Source organism: Phyllobates terribilis, unplaced genomic scaffold (genome assembly GCF_046119375.1).
Source record: "Phyllobates terribilis strain yellow unplaced genomic scaffold, ASM4611937v1 Scaffold_261__1_contigs__length_2674298, whole genome shotgun sequence".
In the NCBI taxonomy this organism is placed as follows: domain Eukaryota; kingdom Metazoa; phylum Chordata; class Amphibia; order Anura; family Dendrobatidae; genus Phyllobates; species Phyllobates terribilis.
Window position 1 is genome coordinate 682,322 of NW_027363021.1, and position 19,416 is coordinate 701,737.

At 43.7% G+C, this 19,416-nt stretch overlaps 1 protein-coding gene and 1 pseudogene across 1 annotated transcript in view; both read right to left on the reverse strand.

The window, feature by feature from the left end:
• LOC141219307 (nuclear RNA export factor 1-like) overlaps positions 1 to 1,224 on the reverse strand; it is a 46,866-nt gene extending 45,642 nt beyond the window's left edge. The window contains exon 1 of the mRNA XM_073666077.1: positions 1,201 to 1,224. Coding sequence (XP_073522178.1) covers positions 1,201 to 1,224 — 24 coding nt within the window. The remainder of the gene's footprint in view (positions 1 to 1,200) is intronic.
• An 11,504-nt stretch (positions 1,225 to 12,728) lies between these two features.
• Positions 12,729 to 19,416, reverse strand: part of LOC141219308 (pentatricopeptide repeat-containing protein 1, mitochondrial-like) — a 704,077-nt pseudogene continuing 697,389 nt past the window's right edge.

The window sequence follows — 19,416 nt, forward strand, 5'->3', positions numbered from 1 at the left end:
CCCATTAAAAAGGCGTTGGTCTCCAATACTATTCGCCTATGCAGTGAATGCAACGGCTGCCAAAAATTACGAGGCACTCCAATGACCTTGCAAGAGATGTAGAGGTTGGAGGGCCTCCTGAAAACAATTTTCCCATTATTAGGAAGTGGGTCTCCCATACTGTTTGCCTATGCAGTGAATGCAATGGCTGCCAAAAATTTGGAGGAACTCCACTGCCCCTTGCAAGAGACGTAGATATGGTGATATGGTAGATATGGTAGTGATATGGAGGAGGATGTGAAGGATGAGGAGAAGGAGGAGGAGAAGGAGGAGGACAAGAACAAATAGACAAAATCAGGAAGCTTATACCCATGTCTGGGTGTGAAGACAGAGGTGCATGGGAATACAGTTAGACCTCCCAAAAAAAAGACACTGTATTTGAGTTTATGTTACGTTGCTATCATTCAGCGATAGAGAGAAAGAAATTAGAATCAGACTTAGAATTGTCACTATTATGTAACTAAGTAATATATGGTATATCCACATTTATCATTATTGCAATCTACTAGTCGGATTATATAGGGGCCATCGTTAACAAATAGCAAAAAGAAGGAGTGCAAAGAACAAACAACGATAATAGCCCAATTGTTAGAAAAATAGAAAAATACTTTATTGAATATTAAACATCAGAGAATCTGGGGAGACGATAAATACATAAATCCACATATAGTTGCATAGATCAATACACAATTGGATAAAAGCATTAAAATCAAGCACTACATCACACTAAGTGTGGCTATTACATGGAAGGTGTCCGTTATTTAAAGCAAATTGAAATGGACAAAATGCTGCGCTATATGAATCAAATATACATACGAACATTTATGTTCAGTCAGGAAGAGCAGCATCATCACCATGAACCGATGGTCACATTCCCTATCACCACAATATATAGATGGATATAAGTCAAAAAAGTTTTTTTTACCTCTGTAGGGGGAAAAGAGCACGTGTATCCCCGACGCGCGTTTCGGCGCTATGTGCCTTCCTCAAGGGGACTGCTCAAGTATCACAGATGGTCATTTAAATAGTGTCTTGCGTAAACACCGCGAGACGCTGGGGGCGGATGATACTAATCATGTGACTTGTCACCATGTGAACCACAACGCTACCCAGAGATGCCTCGCAACGGACCAGAAGTCACGCAGAGAGCATCGCCGTTACCCAGACACCGGACTCCGACGGCATAGCGGCTGATAGCCCATGGATGCCGAAGGGAAAACAGCGTGTGGGGACGACGATGCCCCTGCGTGCATGGTCCAGGTATACATAACACATATGTATGCAACGTCACCCGTTTGAACAGAGGCGGGACCATCCCCATGCAGACTAGGACTAAACTACGACAAGGGAAACATAACATTAACGCACACACTGCATATAATTGCCAAAAATCAATACACTTATAATGGAGAACACATAGATGATGAAGAGCAAAAAATGAATCTTTAACCCCTTTAAAGCCCATGACGTACTAATACGCGTCTGTGCCCTGGGATTTAAGAGCCTGACCCATATTAGTACATCATAGCGATCGCGCGTGCACACAGGCTGTGCGGGCGCGATCGCCGCCGGGTGTCAGCTGATTGTCACAGCTGACACCCGGTACTATGTGCAGGGAGCGGTCCCGCACCGCCCCCAGCACATTAACCCCCGCAATGCTGCGATCGAAGTCGATCGCAGCATTGCGGAGGCAAGGGGAGGTGATCGGTATACTCACCTCCTCTTCCGGCCTCCAGCGCTGTCTGCCGCGGCTTCCCGGGTGTTGCCATGACGACCCGATGTCGTCATGACAACATCCTGGTCACCAGACAGCAGGAAGATTGTTTGGACATGCGCAGTGCATCTCCAAACTAGCTTCTCCCTGTCCAGCGCTGACTGCCTGCACAACACAGGGATGGTGCTCCATCCCTATGCTGTGCAGGCGATCAGAATAAAAAAGTGAAATTCCCACAGTGGGACAAAGTAAAAAAGTGTAAAAACTCCCAGAAAGTGAAAAAAAAAATTAAAAAAAGATTGTAAAAATATAAAAAAAAATGAAAAAAAAAAATCCACTAAAAATAAAAATATAATGTACCCATCAATAAATATTATTATGAAAAAAAAAAAAAAAAAACACAATAAAAGTACACATATTTGGTATCGCAGCGTCTGTAACGACCTGGCCTATAAAACTGTTCCACTAGTTAACCCCTTCAGTGAACACGGTAAAAAAATAAAAATAAAAAACAAAGCAAAAAACAATGCTTTATCATCATACCGCCAAACAAAAAATGGAATAACACGCGATCAAAAAGACAAATATAAATGGTACCGCTAAAAACGTCATCTTGTCCCGCAAAAAACAAGCCGCCATACAGCTCCATCATCCGAAAAATCAAAAAGCTACAGCTCTCAGAATAAAGTGATGCAAAAAAATAATTTTTTCTATAAAATAGCTTTTATTGTGTAAAAACGCCAAAACATAAAAAACAATATAAATGTGGTACCGCTGTAAACCTACTGACCCGAAGAATAAAGCTGCCTTATCAATTTTACCACACCCGGAGCAGAATAAAAAAAAACAAATCCTGAATTGTTGGTTTTTGTTTATTCTGCCTCCCAAAAGCTGGAATAGAAAGCGATCAAAAAATGTCACATGCCTGAAAATGGCACCAATAACAACGTCAACTCATCCCGCAAAAAACAAGCCGTCACATGACTCTGTCGGCCAAAATATGGCGATGCAAAAACTAGATTTTACAAAATATGTGTTTTTTAGTGTGTGACAGCTGTCAATCATAAAAACCCGATATGATTCTGGTATTGCTGTAATCGCACCGACCCGAAGAATAAAGTAATCTCATCACTTAAACCGCACGAGGAACGGCGTAAAAAATAAACGCTAGGGCTGGGGTTGTGCTAATGTTAGGGTTGGGGATGTTTTTTTTTTTTTTCAAATGTAAAAAAAAAAAAAAAAAAAGATGACGATATGGCGACTAGTGTTGAACGCAAGTGCTCGCTACTTGAGTTTGCATCGGTTGCTCGGGTTTGCACTGAGTATTGCGGGTGCTCGAGTCTCCGTCCAATATGCTTCACGGCCAAAAAAACCTGGCGGGGATTGCCTGCCATGCAAGAGCGATCCCCGCATGTTTTTTTTGGGGTGTCTAATAACCGTAAACCATGCGGGCGGGGACTCGAGCACCCGTGATGCATGGTGCATACCTGAGTACCCGATGCAAACTCAAGTAGCGAGCACTTGCGCTCAAGAGTAATGACAACTTATTCAATATGATGACCTAATGTTATCAAATTCTGTGTCGTACCTCTGGGTTCCAAATGTTCACTATACCCCTTAATAAAATCCTTGAGGGGTATAGTTTCCAAAATGGCGTCACTTGTGGGGGAACTTCACAGTTTAGGCACATCAGGGGCTCTCCAAACGCGACATGGTGTCCGCTAACAAACTGAATGGAAAATCAGCTCAAATTGTTAGCGGACACCATGTTGCGTTTGGAGAGCCCCTGTGTGCCCAAACATTGGAGCTCCCCCACAAGTGACTCCATTTTGGAAACTAGACCACCCAAGGCACAAATTGATTTGTAAAAATGAAAAAGTGGAAAAAAAAATACTTTTTCATTTTTACGAATCAATTTGTGAAGCACCTAGGGGTTCCAAGTGCTCACTATGCATCTAGATAGGTGCCTTGGGGGGTCTAGTTTCCAAAATGGGGTCACTTGTGGGGGGTTTCCACTGTTTAGGCACATCAGTGGCCCTCCAAACGCAACATGGCATCCGCTAATTATTCAAGCAAATTTTACAATCAAAAAGTCAAATGGCGCTCCTTCCCTTCCGAGCCCTGCCGTGCGCCCAAACAGTGGTTTTTCCCCACATATGGGGTATCTGCGTGCCCAGAGGAAATTGCACAACAAATTTTGGGGTCCTTTTTTTCCTGTTACCCCTGCGAAAATAAAAAAAATTGGGTCTAAAGTAACATTTTTGTGAAAAAAGTTAAATGTTCATTTTTTTTCTTCCACATTCCAAAAATTCCTGTGAAGCACCTGAAGGGTTAATAAAGTTCTTGAATGTGGTTTTGAGCACCTTGAGGGGTGCAGTTTTTAGAATGGTGTCACTTTTGGGTATTTTCTGTCATAAAGACCCCTCAAAGTGACTTCAAATGTGATGTGTTCCCTAAAAAAATGGTTTTGTAAATTTTGTTGGAAAAATGAGAAATCGCTGGTCAACTTTTAACCCTTATAGCTCCCTAACAAAAAAAAATTTTGGTTCCAAAATTGTGCTGATGTAAAGTAGACATGTCGGAAATGTTATTCATTAACTCTTTTGTGTGAGATATCTCTCTGATTTAAGGGCATAAAAATTCAAATTTTGAAAATTGCAAAATTTTCAAAATTTTTGCCAAATTTCCATTTTTTTCACAAATAAACGCAAGTGATATCGAAGAAATTTTACCACAATCATGAAGTACAATATGTCACGAAAAAACAATCTCAGAATCAGGGGGATCCGTTGAAGCGTTCCAGAGTAATTACCTCATAAAGTGACAGTGGTCAGAATTGTAAAAATTGACCGGGTCATTAACGTGTAAACCACCCTCGGGGGTAAAGGGGTTAAGTGAAAGAAGAATACAACTTCCCTTTGCCTGTGGGAGAGGTTGGGGTTCTTCTGGCTCAAAAAATAGATTCTCTTTAAAAAACTGTCCGTCCTGCAAGAATGGAGACAGCGGATATAATACAGGACAGGAAAGGTGACTGGTATGATGGAAGGCTCACAGGGGGAAAGTTATAAAGCTGGGGTACACGGGGTAGCGCACCATGCAGCAGATTGAACTATCCTTTTAAAGGCAAAGATACAGCCTATTGCCAAGATCCTACCGCAATATGTAGTAGATCTAATAGTAATATTCGAAAATACCTCCAATTAGAAAACAGTATAGTTCTTCTGATTCACTATGTCACTTACCCTATGAGCAGGGCATTGTAGTAGCTTAGGTATCTATGGTCAGGACCACTCATATAGCGCCAGTTGTTAGTGGTTGTAATCATGGATACCTAAACTACTACAATGCAGTGCACATGGGGTAAGCGACATAGCTAATCAGAAAAACAATACTACAATTTTAATTGGAGGTATTTGCTAATATTATTATTACACCCTACGATCGATGGCATATACGGGGTAATCGGAAAAGACGTCACGACGGCAGCAGACCCGATCCCTGCGCTAGGAGGCGATGTACCTCGTTATAGGAGAGGTTCAGACTCTGCAGGTGCCGGATCAGGTAGAAGAGATGAGCAAAACCAGTCAGCTTGGAGAGACGACGACAACTCAGGTCCAAAGACTGAAGCTACAAAAATATATAGAGAATTTCACAAGCAGCCTATGGACAGGGGGGCGCTGGTTCTTACCCCATGTATCATTAGCCCAAGAGTGACAAAAAAGATTGTGGTGGTGCCAGCGGGGTCCCCAAGGATCTCCAGTGGCATAGCCTAGTGTGGACCTGCTCAGGTCACAGATGGGGCTGTAATTAATAGTATTTATTATTACCTGGGGGTAACACTCCGAGATCATCTGCAGGACGACCTCTGCGGCTGCAGCGTGGGTCAGCGAAAGCACAATGTTGTCAGAAAGCAAATCTAAGGAAAGCAAATAACATTAGTGAGGAAGGGGCACGGCGCAGGCAGAGGAGAGAAGGCGAGGGGGCGCGGGGCAGAGGAGAGAAGGCGACGGTGCGAAGGCCGGAGGAGAGCAGGCGACGGGGCGAAGGCCGGAGGAGAGCAGGCGACGGGGCGAAGGCCGGAGGAGAGCAGGTGACGGGGCGAAGGCCGGAGGAGAGCAGGCGACGGGGCGAAGGCCGGAGGAGAGCAGGCGACGGGGCGAAGGCCGGAGGAGAGCAGGCGACGGGGCGAAGGCCGGAGGAGAGCAGGCGACGGGGCGAAGGCCGGAGGAGAGCAGGCGACGGGGCGAAGGCCGGAGGAGAGCAGGCGACGGGGCGAAGGCCGGAGGAGAGCAGGCGACGGGGCGAAGGAGAGAAGGCGACGGGGCGAAGGCGAGAAGGCGACGGGGCGAAGGAGAGAAGGCGACGGGGCGAAGGCCGGAGGAGAGAAGGCGACGGGGCGAAGGAGAGAAGGCGACGGGGCGAAGGCGAGAAGGCGACGGGGCGAAGGCCGGAGGAGAGAAGGCGACGGGGCGAAGGCCGGAGGAGAGAAGGCGACGGGGCGAAGGCCGGAGGAGAGAAGGCGACGGGGCGAAGGCCGGAGGAGAGAAGGCGACGGGGCGAAGGCCGGAGGAGAGAAGGCGACGGGGCCGTGAGCAAAAAGCAAAGCATACCCACACATAACCGCTATACAGTACCTACAACACGCATCATATAGTGCCCTCACATTACCGCTATACAGTACCTACAACACACATCATATAGCGCCCACACATTACCGCTATACAGTGCCTACAACACACATAATATAGCGCCCACACATTACCTCTATATACAGTGCCTACAACACACATCATATAGCGCCCACACATTACCGCTATACAGTACCTACAAAACACATCATATAGCGCCCACACATTACCGCTATACAGTACCTACAACACACATCATATAGCGCCCACACATTACCGCTATACAGTACCTACAACACACATCATATAGCGCCCACACATTACCGCTATACAGTACCTACAACACACATCATATAGCGCCCACACAAGTTCTCAGTGTGGATTGTCACTGCTAATTTCACTTAATGGTTTGCAAAGAGTGAAATCTGTGGCCAAATCTGCACTAAAATCTGCAGTTAAGTTTTGCACAGATTTTGGTGCAGATTTTCTGTCCCATTTACAGCGGCTTTATGACAGTTATTGCTTCAGTTATAAACTGTGGACACAGCTCAGGTGTGAACAGAGGGCAATGTGATGAGAGCTGCTGGGCGGTGATGTCATTCCTGTCCCGCAGCCAGATATTATCCGCCTCTGATTGGTAGAATTAGAAGCCCCCCTCATTCCTTTCCTCTGCTGAATGCGGCCCTTGTCCTCCTCATTACCGCGCTCGTCCTCCCGGCCCGTCCCGCTCCTTCGCTTATTGTGCTGATGACTCCCGCGCTCTGGATTTCTGCCAGCACTAATGTTGTATCTCCTCCATCCCCCTCATCTGCAGGTGGAAGACCCCAGCCAGCCCAACGACGAGGGTCTCACAGCCCCCCACACCGCCGTGTGCGCCGGCCACACCGAGATCGTAAAGTTCCTCGTACAGTTCGGAGTGAAGGTAAACGCAGCAGACAGCGCCGGCTGCTGCCCCGAATATCGGCTCGCATTAAAGGGGTCGGCAGAAAACCCCCCCATCCCTTGTTAGAGGCCTGAGAGCACTTATTAAGCACTACCCCGCCCCCCCGGTCAGCACGTGACTCAGCCCCCGGCCAGATTGCATCAATGGGAGAAAAAGAAAAAAAATTCTTGGCCCAAGAAATAGAAAAGTTGAGCCCCCGAGGGTCTGGGTGATTGAGGACAGACGGTCTAGTTTTTCAGGGGGTTTTCTGTGGCGGTTTCTGTCGTTTTCTCCGCTTGGTGTCGCTGTCAGGACCCCGCTGCACTGCGCCGCCTCCTGCAACAACGTCCAGGTGTGTAAGTTCCTGGTGGAGTCCGGAGCCGCCGTGTGCGCCATGACCTACAGCGACCGCCAGAGGGCGGCAGACAAGTGCGAGGAGATGGAGGAGGCTACAGCCAGTGCTCCCAGCTCCTGTACGGTAAGTACAGACAATCCACCTGCCCACCTACAAGACATCGTTCACACTTACCTGGCATTTTTTACATTTTCTTAAATGCATATATTTTGATTTTATTAAAAATGGGATTTATTAAAATTTTTGCGTCTGACATCTGCGGAATGAGTTAACTGAGAATTTATCAGTGAGCTTGCACCTTTTTTTCTTTAAGCTGTCATTTTACTGAGCCTACATGAAAGCTGAGCAGAACTTTGTGTCAGTGAGAGGAGCTCACTGACAGGTCCTCAGTTGACTCATTCCACAGCCACTTAAAAAAGCCTGTAAAAGCCAAACTGTGAAAAATTTTTAATGGAACCAAATTGCAAAAAATATTTGGCTTAAAAATAAATGGATTTAAATACAAAAGAAAGTCCCCAAAGGTGACCATAACATTTAAAGGGGAAATGCCCGCTCCAACCAGATCCCTATGGTTAGAGATTTCCTGGACACAGCCCTGCTCAGAGTGGAAAAACATGGCTGCTGTGGTACAGAAACAGCGCCACATCTGCTCACAGGCGGTATTGCAGGACCCTGAGCTGTAATACCAAATACAACCCATGGGTCAGGGTGGCGCTCTTTTCCGTAACAATTATTTAAATGTTTTTATTCCCTGACGAAGTAAATGGTGAAGAATAAAAACGCAAGGTATATAAGAAAGCGAGTGCAGTTTATTCCGGCGGGCGGGATGCTGAAGCTTCGATCCCCATGGTGCGAGCCTCCATGTGAGGCCGGTGTGGGGACTCGCCTCCTCTCCTGCCTGGAGGGCGCACATTAGCGGCCGCTGTAGGCGGATTAGGATGAACGGCTGGAATGTGCCGGATTATAGGGCCCCGGCTCTCACCGCTCCGGGCTGAGACAATAATAGTCTGCGCGCTGATTCCATCACTCAGAGGCGAACGCCCAGTAACCCTGTACGGCCGGGTCTGCCAGTCACTATAGCGGCAGGATGGGCCCTGAACACTGTCAGGAGTCAGTCATAGCCGGGGTCCTCCAAGTCACAGCTGCTACCTACAGGGCACCAGGTCCAAGCCCAGAGGCCGGTAACTGACCTCCTCCCAGCGAGTGAGGCCGCACCCAGCGGAGGCCATACAGGAACAGAAGGGAGGCCATTGTAGAGCAAGTGCCCGGAAATGTGGCATCCAGAGAAGTCACCGCATACAAGCGCCCAGAGCTGAGCCCTCATCTAAGCCCAAAACAGGTTTAAGACGAGGAGGGATTAATGCAGGACAAAAACAGCGCAAATAATGATGGCAATACCGCCACTCATACCAGTATCATAGCAGTTATATTCTTATACAGGGGCAGTATCATAGCAGTTATATTCTTATACAGGGGCAGTATCATAGCAGTTATATTCTTATACAGGGGCAGTATATAGCAGTTATATTCTTATACTGGGGCAGTATCATAGCAGTTATATTCTTATACAGGGGCAGTATATAGCAGTTATATTCTTATACAGGGGCAGTATCATAGCAGTTATATTCTTATACAGGGGCAGTATTATAGCAGTTATATTCTTATACAGGGGCAGTATCATAGCAGCTATATTCTTATACAGGAGCAGTATCATAGCAGTTATATTCTTATACAGGGGCAGTAATATAGCAGTTATATTCTTATACAAGGGCAGTATCATAGCAGTTATATTCTTACACAGGGGCAGTATATAGCAGTTATATTCTTATACAGGGGCAGTATCATAGCAGTTATATTCTTACACAGGGGCAGTATCATAGCAGTTATATTCTTATTCAGGGGCAGTATTATAGCAGTTATATTCTTATACAGGGGCAGTATCATAGCAGTTATATTCTTATACAGGGGCAGTATCATAGCAGCTATATTCTTATACAGGAGCAGTATCATAGCAGTTATATTCTTATACAGGGGCAGTATCATAGCAGTTATATTCTTATACAGGGGCAGTATCATAGCAGTTATATTCTTATTCAGGGGCAGTATTATAGCAGTTATATTCTTATACAGGGGCAGTATCATAGCAGTTATATCCTTATACAGGGGCAGTATCATAGCAGTTATATTCATATACAGTGGCAGTATTATAGCAGTTATATTCTTATACAGGGCAGTATCACAGCAGTTATATTCTTATACAGGAGCAGTATTATAGCAGTTATATTCTTGTACATAGGGAACAGTATTACAGTAGTTATATTCTTATACTGGGGCAGTATCATAGCAGTTATATTCTTATACAGGGGCAGTATCATAGCAGTTATATTCTTATACAGGAGCAGTATCATAGCAGTTATATTCTTATACAGGGGTAGTATCATAGCAGTTATATTCTTATACAGGAGCAGTATTATAGCAGTTATATTCTTGTACATAGGGAACAGTATTACAGTAGTTATATTCTTATACTGGGGCAGTATCATAGCAGTTATATTCTTATACAGGAGCAGTATTATAGCAGTTATATTCTTATACAGGGGCAGTATCATAGCAGTTATATTCTTATACAGGGGCAGTATCATAGCAGTTATATTCTTATACAGGGGCAGTATCATAGCAGTTATATTCTTATACAGGAGCAGTATTATAGCAGTTATATTCTTATACAGGGGCAGTATCATAGCAGTTATATTCTTATACAGGAGCAGTATTATAGCAGTTATATTCTTATACAGGGGCAGTATTATAGCAGTTATATTCTTATACAGGGGCAGTATCATAGCAGTTATATTCTTATACAGGGGCAGTATTATAGCAGTTATATTCTTATACAGGGGCAGTATCATAGCAGTTATATTCTTATACAGGGGCAGTATCATAGCAGTTATATTCTTACACAGGGGCAGTATCATAGCAGTTATATTCTTACACAGGGGCAGTATCATAGCAGTTATATTCTTATTCAGGGGCAGTATTATAGCAGTTATATTCTTATACAGGGGCAGTATCATAGCAGTTATATTCTTATACAGGGGCAGTATCATAGCAGCTATATTCTTATACAGGAGCAGTATCATAGCAGTTATATTCTTATACAGGGACAGTATCATAGCAGTTATATTCTTATACAGGGGCAGTATCATAGCAGTTATATTCTTATTCAGGGGCAGTATTATAGCAGTTATATTCTTATACAGGGGCAGTATCATAGCAGTTATATCCTTATACAGGGGCAGTATCATAGCAGTTATATTCATATACAGTGGCAGTATTATAGCAGTTATATTCTTATACAGGGCAGTATCATAGCAGTTATATTCTTATACAGGAGCAGTATTATAGCAGTTATATTCTTGTACATAGGGAACAGTATTACAGTAGTTATATTCTTATACTGGGGCAGTATCATAGCAGTTATATTCTTATACAGGGGCAGTATCATAGCAGTTATATTCTTATACAGGAGCAGTATCATAGCAGTTATATTCTTATACAGGGGTAGTATCATAGCAGTTATATTCTTATACAGGAGCAGTATTATAGCAGTTATATTCTTGTACATGGGGACAGTATTACAGTAGTTATATTCTTATACTGGGGCAGTATCATAGCAGTTATATTCTTATACAGGAGCAGTATTATAGCAGTTATATTCTTATACAGGGGCAGTATCATAGCAGTTATATTCTTATACAGGGGCAGTATCATAGCAGTTATATTCTTATACAGGGGCAGTATCATAGCAGTTATATTCTTATACAGGAGCAGTATTATAGCAGTTATATTCTTATACAGGGGCAGTATCATAGCAGTTATATTCTTATACAGGAGCAGTATTATAGCAGTTATATTCTTGTACATAGGGAACAGTATTACAGTAGTTATATTCTTATACTGGGGCGGTATCATAGCAGTTATATTCTTATACAGGGGCAGTATCATAGCAGTTATATTCTTATACAGGGGCAGTATCATAGCAGTTATATTCTTATACAGGAGCAGTATCATAGCAGTTATATTCTTATACAGGGGTAGTATCATAGCAGTTATATTCTTATACAGGAGCAGTATTATAGCAGTTATATTCTTGTACATGGGGACAGTATTACAGTAGTTATATTCTTATACTGGGGCAGTATCATAGCAGTTATATTCTTATACAGGAGCCGTATTATAGCAGTTATATTCTTATACAGGGGCAGTATCATAGCAGTTATATTCTTATACAGGGGCAGTATCATAGCAGTTATATTCTTATACAGGGGCAGTATCATAGCAGTTATATTCTTATACAGGAGCAGTATTATAGCAGTTATATTCTTATACAGGGGCAGTATCATAGCAGTTATATTCTTATACAGGAGCAGTATTATAGCAGTTATATTCTTGTACATAGGGAACAGTATTACAGTAGTTATATTCTTATACTGGGGCAGTATCATAGCAGTTATATTCTTATACAGGAGCAGTATTATAGCAGTTATATTCTTATACAGGGACAGTATCATAGCAGTTATATTCTTATACAGGGGCAGTATCATAGCAGTTATATTGTTATACAGGGGTAGTATCATAGCAGTTATATTCTTATACAGGAGCAGTATTATAGCAGTTATATTCTTGTACATGGGGACAGTATTACAGTAGTTATATTCTTATACTGGGGCAGTATCATAGCAGTTCTATTCTTATACAGGGGCAGTATCATAGCAGTTATATTCTTATACAGGACCAGTATTATAGCAGTTATATTCTTATACAGGGGCAGTATTATAGCAGTTATATTGTTATACAGGGGCAGTATCATAGCAGTTATATTCTTATACAGGGGCAGTATCATAGCAGTTATATTCTTATACAGGGGCAGTATCATAGCAGTTATATTCTTTTACAGGGGCAGTATCATAGCAGTTATATTCTTATACAGGGGCAGTATCATAGCAGTTATATTCTTATACAGAGGCAGTATTATAGTAGTTATATTCTTATACAGGGACAGTATCATAGCAGTTATATTCTTATACAGGGGCAGTATCATAGCAGTTATATCCTTATACAGGAGCAGTATTATAGCAGTTATATTCTTATACAGAGTCAGTATTATAGTAGTTATATTCTTATACATAGGGGCAGTATTATAGTAGTTATATTCTTGTATATAGGGGCAGTATTATAGTAGTTGTATTCTTGTACATAGGGAGCAGTATTATAGTAGTTGTATTCTTGTACATAGGGAGCAGTATTATAGTAGTTATATTCTTGTACATAGAGGGCGGTATTATAGTAGTTGTATTCTTGTATATAGGGGCAGTATTATAGTAGTTGTATTCTTGTACATAAGAAGCAGTATTATAGTAATATTCTTGTACATAGGAGCTGTATTATAGTAGTTATATTCTTGTACATTAGGAGCATTATTATAGTAGTTATATTCTTGTACATAGAGGGCAGTATTATAGTAGTTGTATTCTTGTACATAGGGGGCAGAATTATAGTAGTTATATTCTTGTACATAGGTCAGTATTATAGTAGTTATATTCTTGTACATAGGGGGCTGTATTATAGTAGTTATATTCTTGCCATCACTACCAAACAGATTGAACTTGGATTCATCCGACCCCAACACCTTAGACCAATCTGTCTCTTTCCGTTGGCCGTGTTCTTTGGCAAACACAAGTCGGACCTTCCGGTTCTTTGCAGAGATGAAAGGCTTCTTGACTGGAACTCGTGCATTCAGCCCTACTGCTTAGTCCTCGCGACTCACTTTGACCCCATATTCTTTGTTCATTTTGTGGACATCAGATACTGACTTTTTCTTTATAATGTGATCAACTCTGGAGGAAGTTCTCCCTGGTCGTCCACTTCTAGGTTTGTCGGCTGTTCCAGAACCTTCTTTTTCTTTCTTTAATATACCTGACACTTGACTCTGAGAACAGGTGAATTCCATAGCTGCCTCTTTATGGCTTTTCCCTGACTTCACTCCCAGAATAATAAGCTTCCTGACATCTGGTGATAAATTTGGCTTTGTCTCTGCCATGTTTTTAACCTAAAAACGCAAAAAAACTAAATTTAGGCAAAATTCGACTGCCCATAACAAAATATGCAAAACATTTGTCCCAGCAAATGTTGAAAACTAACACATAAAGTGATAAAACAATGTCCAACACAATTTGTGTCCTGATAGCTGACAATCATTTGCTTCCAGTTAACTAAAATCACCAGAAAAATGGCCTCACAACAACCAAACAGAAGCAATCACAATTAAAAAAAAAAAAGCAAAACTTTTGGTGGCTACTGTATTCATACAGTCAGGTTTAGCTGAGCTGCCTTTATCATTTGGCACACAGTACAGTATCACAACATTTAATGTGGCTGCAGGGAAACTAGGCTGTACTTTTGGAGATGCATATAAAAATATTTTTGGTTTTGTCACTCGGCCTTAAAAAATTTAGTTACATATCTGTTAAAAACCCCTGAGCTCTCCTGAACCCTGCTGCTTTTTTGCCGTTTTGCACTGCGTCGCTCCATTGCAGAGATACTCACATTTGTTGCTTTCGGAGTGCAGTATGTGAAATCTCTGCTTTGCAGTACAACTTTGCATTTTTTCAGTCTTATTTGGGAGTACGCACTTTCACCCCTCCCTCCAAGACGCTGCCAATGATCACATGCTCGACTACTAGATCTTCTCCTGATCTGTGGAAGCAGAGAAGAAACAGCCTGTTGCACTACAAGCAGAGATTTCACATGCAGCGCTCCAAAAGACGCAAATGTTAAAATCTCTGCAATGGAGCGACGCAGCAAAAAACGGAAAAGAGCTGCAGAATCGGGGGAGCTCAGGGACTTTTACAAGGTATTTAAGGAATCACCCTGTAAGAATTTAATTTTATCGTTCTGGGTCCAATTACTGGAAAGTGGATTGTATTATGTGTGGTGCACAGATATTACTCAGTATTGCAGGGTCTGATTACTGCACACTGGGGTCAGGTGGCTTTAGCGGTCCTATCACTGTCTTATTACAGTTTTTGTGGAGCATTATATGGCGGCACACGCAGTTTGGTACATGTGATGGGTCTCCTAACCATTTTCCTTCTGTATTTTTTTACAGAGAAGGACGGGAAAGCTTTCCATCCAACCTAGGAGGAGAAGCTGAGGCTGGTGGCTCTGCACAAACAAGTCCTCCTGGGACCGTACAACCCCGACACGTGCCCCGAAGTCGGCTTCTTCGATGTCCTGGGCAACGATAGGAGGTAACGAACGTCGTGTGGTTTGTTTCACTGTATCACATTCCTATAAAAAAGTAGCCACTTTGTAAATAGCCTAACGTTTTCTTACCGTTTTGTATACACAGCACTGATGCAGATCTGTGTGTCTCCATGGTTACAGACTACACTACATATGTAGTCTGATCCTGCCATTGTATATTTTTCACCACTAAAGTAGCAGTCAGCGACTGCAGGGTGAACCTCATTACCATGAGCATTTATGGGAGCTGTGTACGCAAAACGGCAACAGATTTTCCATCATGGGCATGCATCGATCTGATGTGTCCAAAAAAAAAAATAGGAATTGAAATGCAAAGTTTAATAGAAAACTGCAGACTGTTTCTTGCATAAAACTGAACGACGACGCGTTTCTAACCTCTTCATAGAAGCCTTTGCTCCCTCTGAGCGTCGTTCACACACTGTCGTCTTTCTCACAGGAAAGAATGGACGGCCCTGGGCAACCTAAGCAAGCAGGAAGCCATGACGGAGTTTGTCACCCTCCTGAACAGATGCTGCCACCTCTTCTCCACATACGTCACATCCCATAAAATAGAAAAAGAAGAGCAGGAGAGAAAAAGGTACTAATCCCTCCAATCCGTACATCCGGCATCGGTGCTGCACGGTAACTGCTGGTTTGTTCCCGACAGCGCCACACGTGTCCACAGGCTGTGCCTGGTATTGCAGCTCAGTTCTATTAAAGTGAATGGGGCTGAGCAGCAAGGTGACGCACAACCTGCAGACAGGTACCTGAAAACAACTCCAGCACTAATAGTTACTGGAGACGTTCTTAAAGGGACCGCTCTGCAAATTGTGCAGTGAACCCACCCAACTCTACCAGAAGAGGCGCTGGTGATGCTGATAGATAGGAGATGGTTTGCAGCGGTTTTCTATGGATGCCGGACCAGGGTCCTGCAAATCTTTCCGCTCCAGTCTATAGCAGAGGTTAACAGCAGTCGCTATCTCACAAGATAGATGATGATCGACATCTGGGTCACGTTTTTCCACACTTAAAGGGGTTGTCTGTTAGTTTAAAGGAGCTTTCTGTTTCCTGCAGCCAATCACTGGCAAGTACAGCATGAGACCGTAGAAACCAGTGATCGACTGCAGCAGTCACATGGATTATATACAACATCATCGCTGTAGGAAAAAAAGTGATGGCCGCCAGAGTGTGAGCACGGGAGAAGTGAAGGAGTCATCAGGCGAGAAATATTTGTTTTTTATGGGTCAATTTTGTAAAATTTCCAACTGCCTTAAGTGGTATCAAATCCCTATCATATCACTAACTTAAAGCCGCAGGAGTTCTTCAACTTTGACTAAGTTCAATACATAGAATCCAACCTGCAGTGTAAAGCATGGGGGACAAAACAGCAGTATGAGACTGACAGGACATGAGGCATCTTTCAGGTTACCTTCTACTCCAGTACAAATTGCAGTATACAGTGGTGGCCAAAAGTATTGGCACCCCTGCAATTCTGTCAGAGTGCCATGGGCTTTAAACTTCTTGATGACACTGCGCACGGAAGACACAGGAACATTCAGGTCTTTGGAGATGGACTTGTAGCCTTGAGATTGCTCATGCTTCCTCACAATTTGGTTTCTCAAGTCCTCAGACAGTTCTTTGGTCTTCTTTCTTTTCTCCATGCTCAATGTGGTACACACAAGGACACAGGACAGAGGTTGAGTCAACTTTAATCCATGTTAACTGGCTGCAAGTGTGATTTAGTTATTGCCAACACCTGTTAGGTGCCACAGGTAAGTTACAGGTGCTGTTAATTACACGTATTAGAGAAGCATCACATGATTTTTCAAACAGTGCCAATACTTTTGTCCACCCCGTTTTTTAGGTTGGGTGTGGAATTGTATCCAATTTGGCTTTAGGACAATTCTTTTTGTGTTTTTTCATTGAAGACAAATTAAATGAAGATAATAATACCAAAGAATTTGTGATTGCAATCATTTTCAGGAAGAAACGGAGTATTATCTGACAGAATTGCAGGGGTGCCAATACTTTTGGCCACCACTGTAGCTGGAGTCGGTGATTATGGATTTACGGAGCAGTCCGTATGTAAGACCGGAGGGATCATGGACCGGACTTCTGCTTTAAGTCTCAGGAAGTGAGAACGGTTGACGCTGCTACAAAAATCATGTCCGACATAGTTCAGTGTAAAGCGTCATCTGCTGACTTTACAGGAGAGAAGAGGAGGAGCGGAGACGGCGGGAAGAGGAGGAGCGGCAGCGGCTGCAGCGAGAGGAGGAGAAGCGGAGGAAAGAAGAGGAGCAGAGGCTGCGGAGAGAGGAGGAAGAGAGGATGCGAGCGGAGGATGAACGGTTTAGAATGGAACAGCAGAAGTAAGTACTCCCATCGGAAGTCACTCATCTTTCTTAAAGGATATTTTTGGGTGGGTCACTCATTCAGGACCCTCGTAGTATGAGCCATAGTGCAAGGAGCAGTCTGTTGTATGCAATGCTGGTGACCGGTTGGAGGGTACATGCGCTGGGGTCACCAACAATGGGGTCCACGGAGCCCTGTCACATTCATTTTAATGGAAAATTACTAAAGCTCTGCCGGCCACAGGCAATGGCGGGTGCAGCAGTCATTAGGGCAGGACCGTGCATTTGTGTTTCAAATCTTAATTCTATTTTTTTTTTTGCAGGCAGCAGATCATGGCCGCCCTGAACTCGCAGACAGCGGTGCAGTTTCAGCAGTACGCAGCGCAGCAGTACCCGGGGAACTTCGAGCAACAGCAGCTCCTGATCCGGCAGCTGCAGGAACAGCACTACCAGCAGTACATGCAGCAGCTGTACCAAGTGCAGCTCGCTCAGCAACAGGTAGACGCAGCACACAGACCCCCGAGCCTCGCTGCTCTGAGCTGCATTTACCTGTCGGACCATGTTCCCACGTAGCATAAATGCTGCAGGGTTTGGTTTTTTTGGCAGAAAATCCCCTGTGTTTAAAACGGTGTTTCCCAAACTCCAGTCCTCACGGCCCCCATAGGTCATGTTTTCAGGATTTCCTTAGTATTTCCATCACCTGTGTAATACTATCAAGGCATCAGGAATTCTCTCACCTGTGTAATACGAAGAAGATCCTGAAACATGACCTGTGGGGGCCGTGAGGACTGGAGTTTTGGAAACACTGGTTTAAAAGTTAGAGCAAACTTCTTGTGCTTCCCGGAAAACTCCTGGCCGCTGTGCATCTAAAGACGTTGCTGAAATTTGTGGTTTTTTGGTTTGTTTATTTTTTCCTGTAGAGTCGAAAAAATGCATGAAAAAATGCCCTCGCTTCTTGTACAGAATTAATAAAACCTTCAGATCTTCAACAATAAATGGGGTAAAAACAGCTGTAAAAATACGATAATCAGAGTAGATTGCTATTGCGGGTTTTGATGTAGAAAATAAACCCTGCACTTTACGCTCCCTGGAACCTGAACTAATTAACTAATTGTTTTTAGTAAGAAAAAAATTGCGCGGCTGAGTTTTGCTCTTGATGGTGGTGGTGCGCTGAGTAGCTGGTTGATTAGATGCAGCGTTTATAAGTGGAAGACAGTGGGATTTGTGTGCAGCGTCTATTGGAGCCTGTGGTTGTCTGAAACGCTGCCTCATTAGAAGTTAAGCTTCTTTGTTCTTCCCCTCATGCTTTACACTGCAGTTTTGCTTCGCAGCATACAAGAAATGAAGAATGCTCATAAATGACGTGGTGTTACCCTCTCCTTACCCTCTCGGCCTTACAGAAACAGCAGGAGGCACTTTCGGCAGGAACCAGCTCCCCTGTCAGTTCTCCATCCAAGATGAACATGGGAAGCATCACCGGCTCCGGAGAAGCCCCCTCGGTCAACGGACAAACCCACCCACACATAGACAATGCTGAGACAGAACTGGAGTCCGACCCCGCTGGAAGACCTGCTGGAGAACGGGCCTAAAGGTGCGTCCTATTGACCTCAGTGGGGTTGGGGTCTGTTGGGTGGACAATCAGACGATACCTGGACATTGGCTAATGATTTATGTTTGCTCATTATTTTTCCACTTCCTTCTCTCTACAGAGTCCATGCCGGTCATTGCTGCCCCATCCACGTGGACAAGACCCCAAATTAAAGACTTCAAAGAGAAGATCCAGCAGGACGCGGATTCAGTCATCACCGTCGGAAGAGGAGAGATGGTCACAGTCCGGGTCCCCACACACGAGGAGGGCTCCTATCTTTTCTGGGAGTTTGCCACAGATAACTTTGACATTGGTTTTGGGGTTTACTTTGAATGGACAGACTCCCCAAACACGGCTGTGAGCATGCACGTCAGCGAGGACGAGGACGAAGGTACTTTGTACAATTTTCATACTTCATTCTTGTACAATAAATACTGTAGCAGGTCTTCACTGCGTCTCACCCCCTCTTCCTGAAGTGGTCGGGGGTCTCTCGAGAAGCAGCATCTTACCCCCTCGT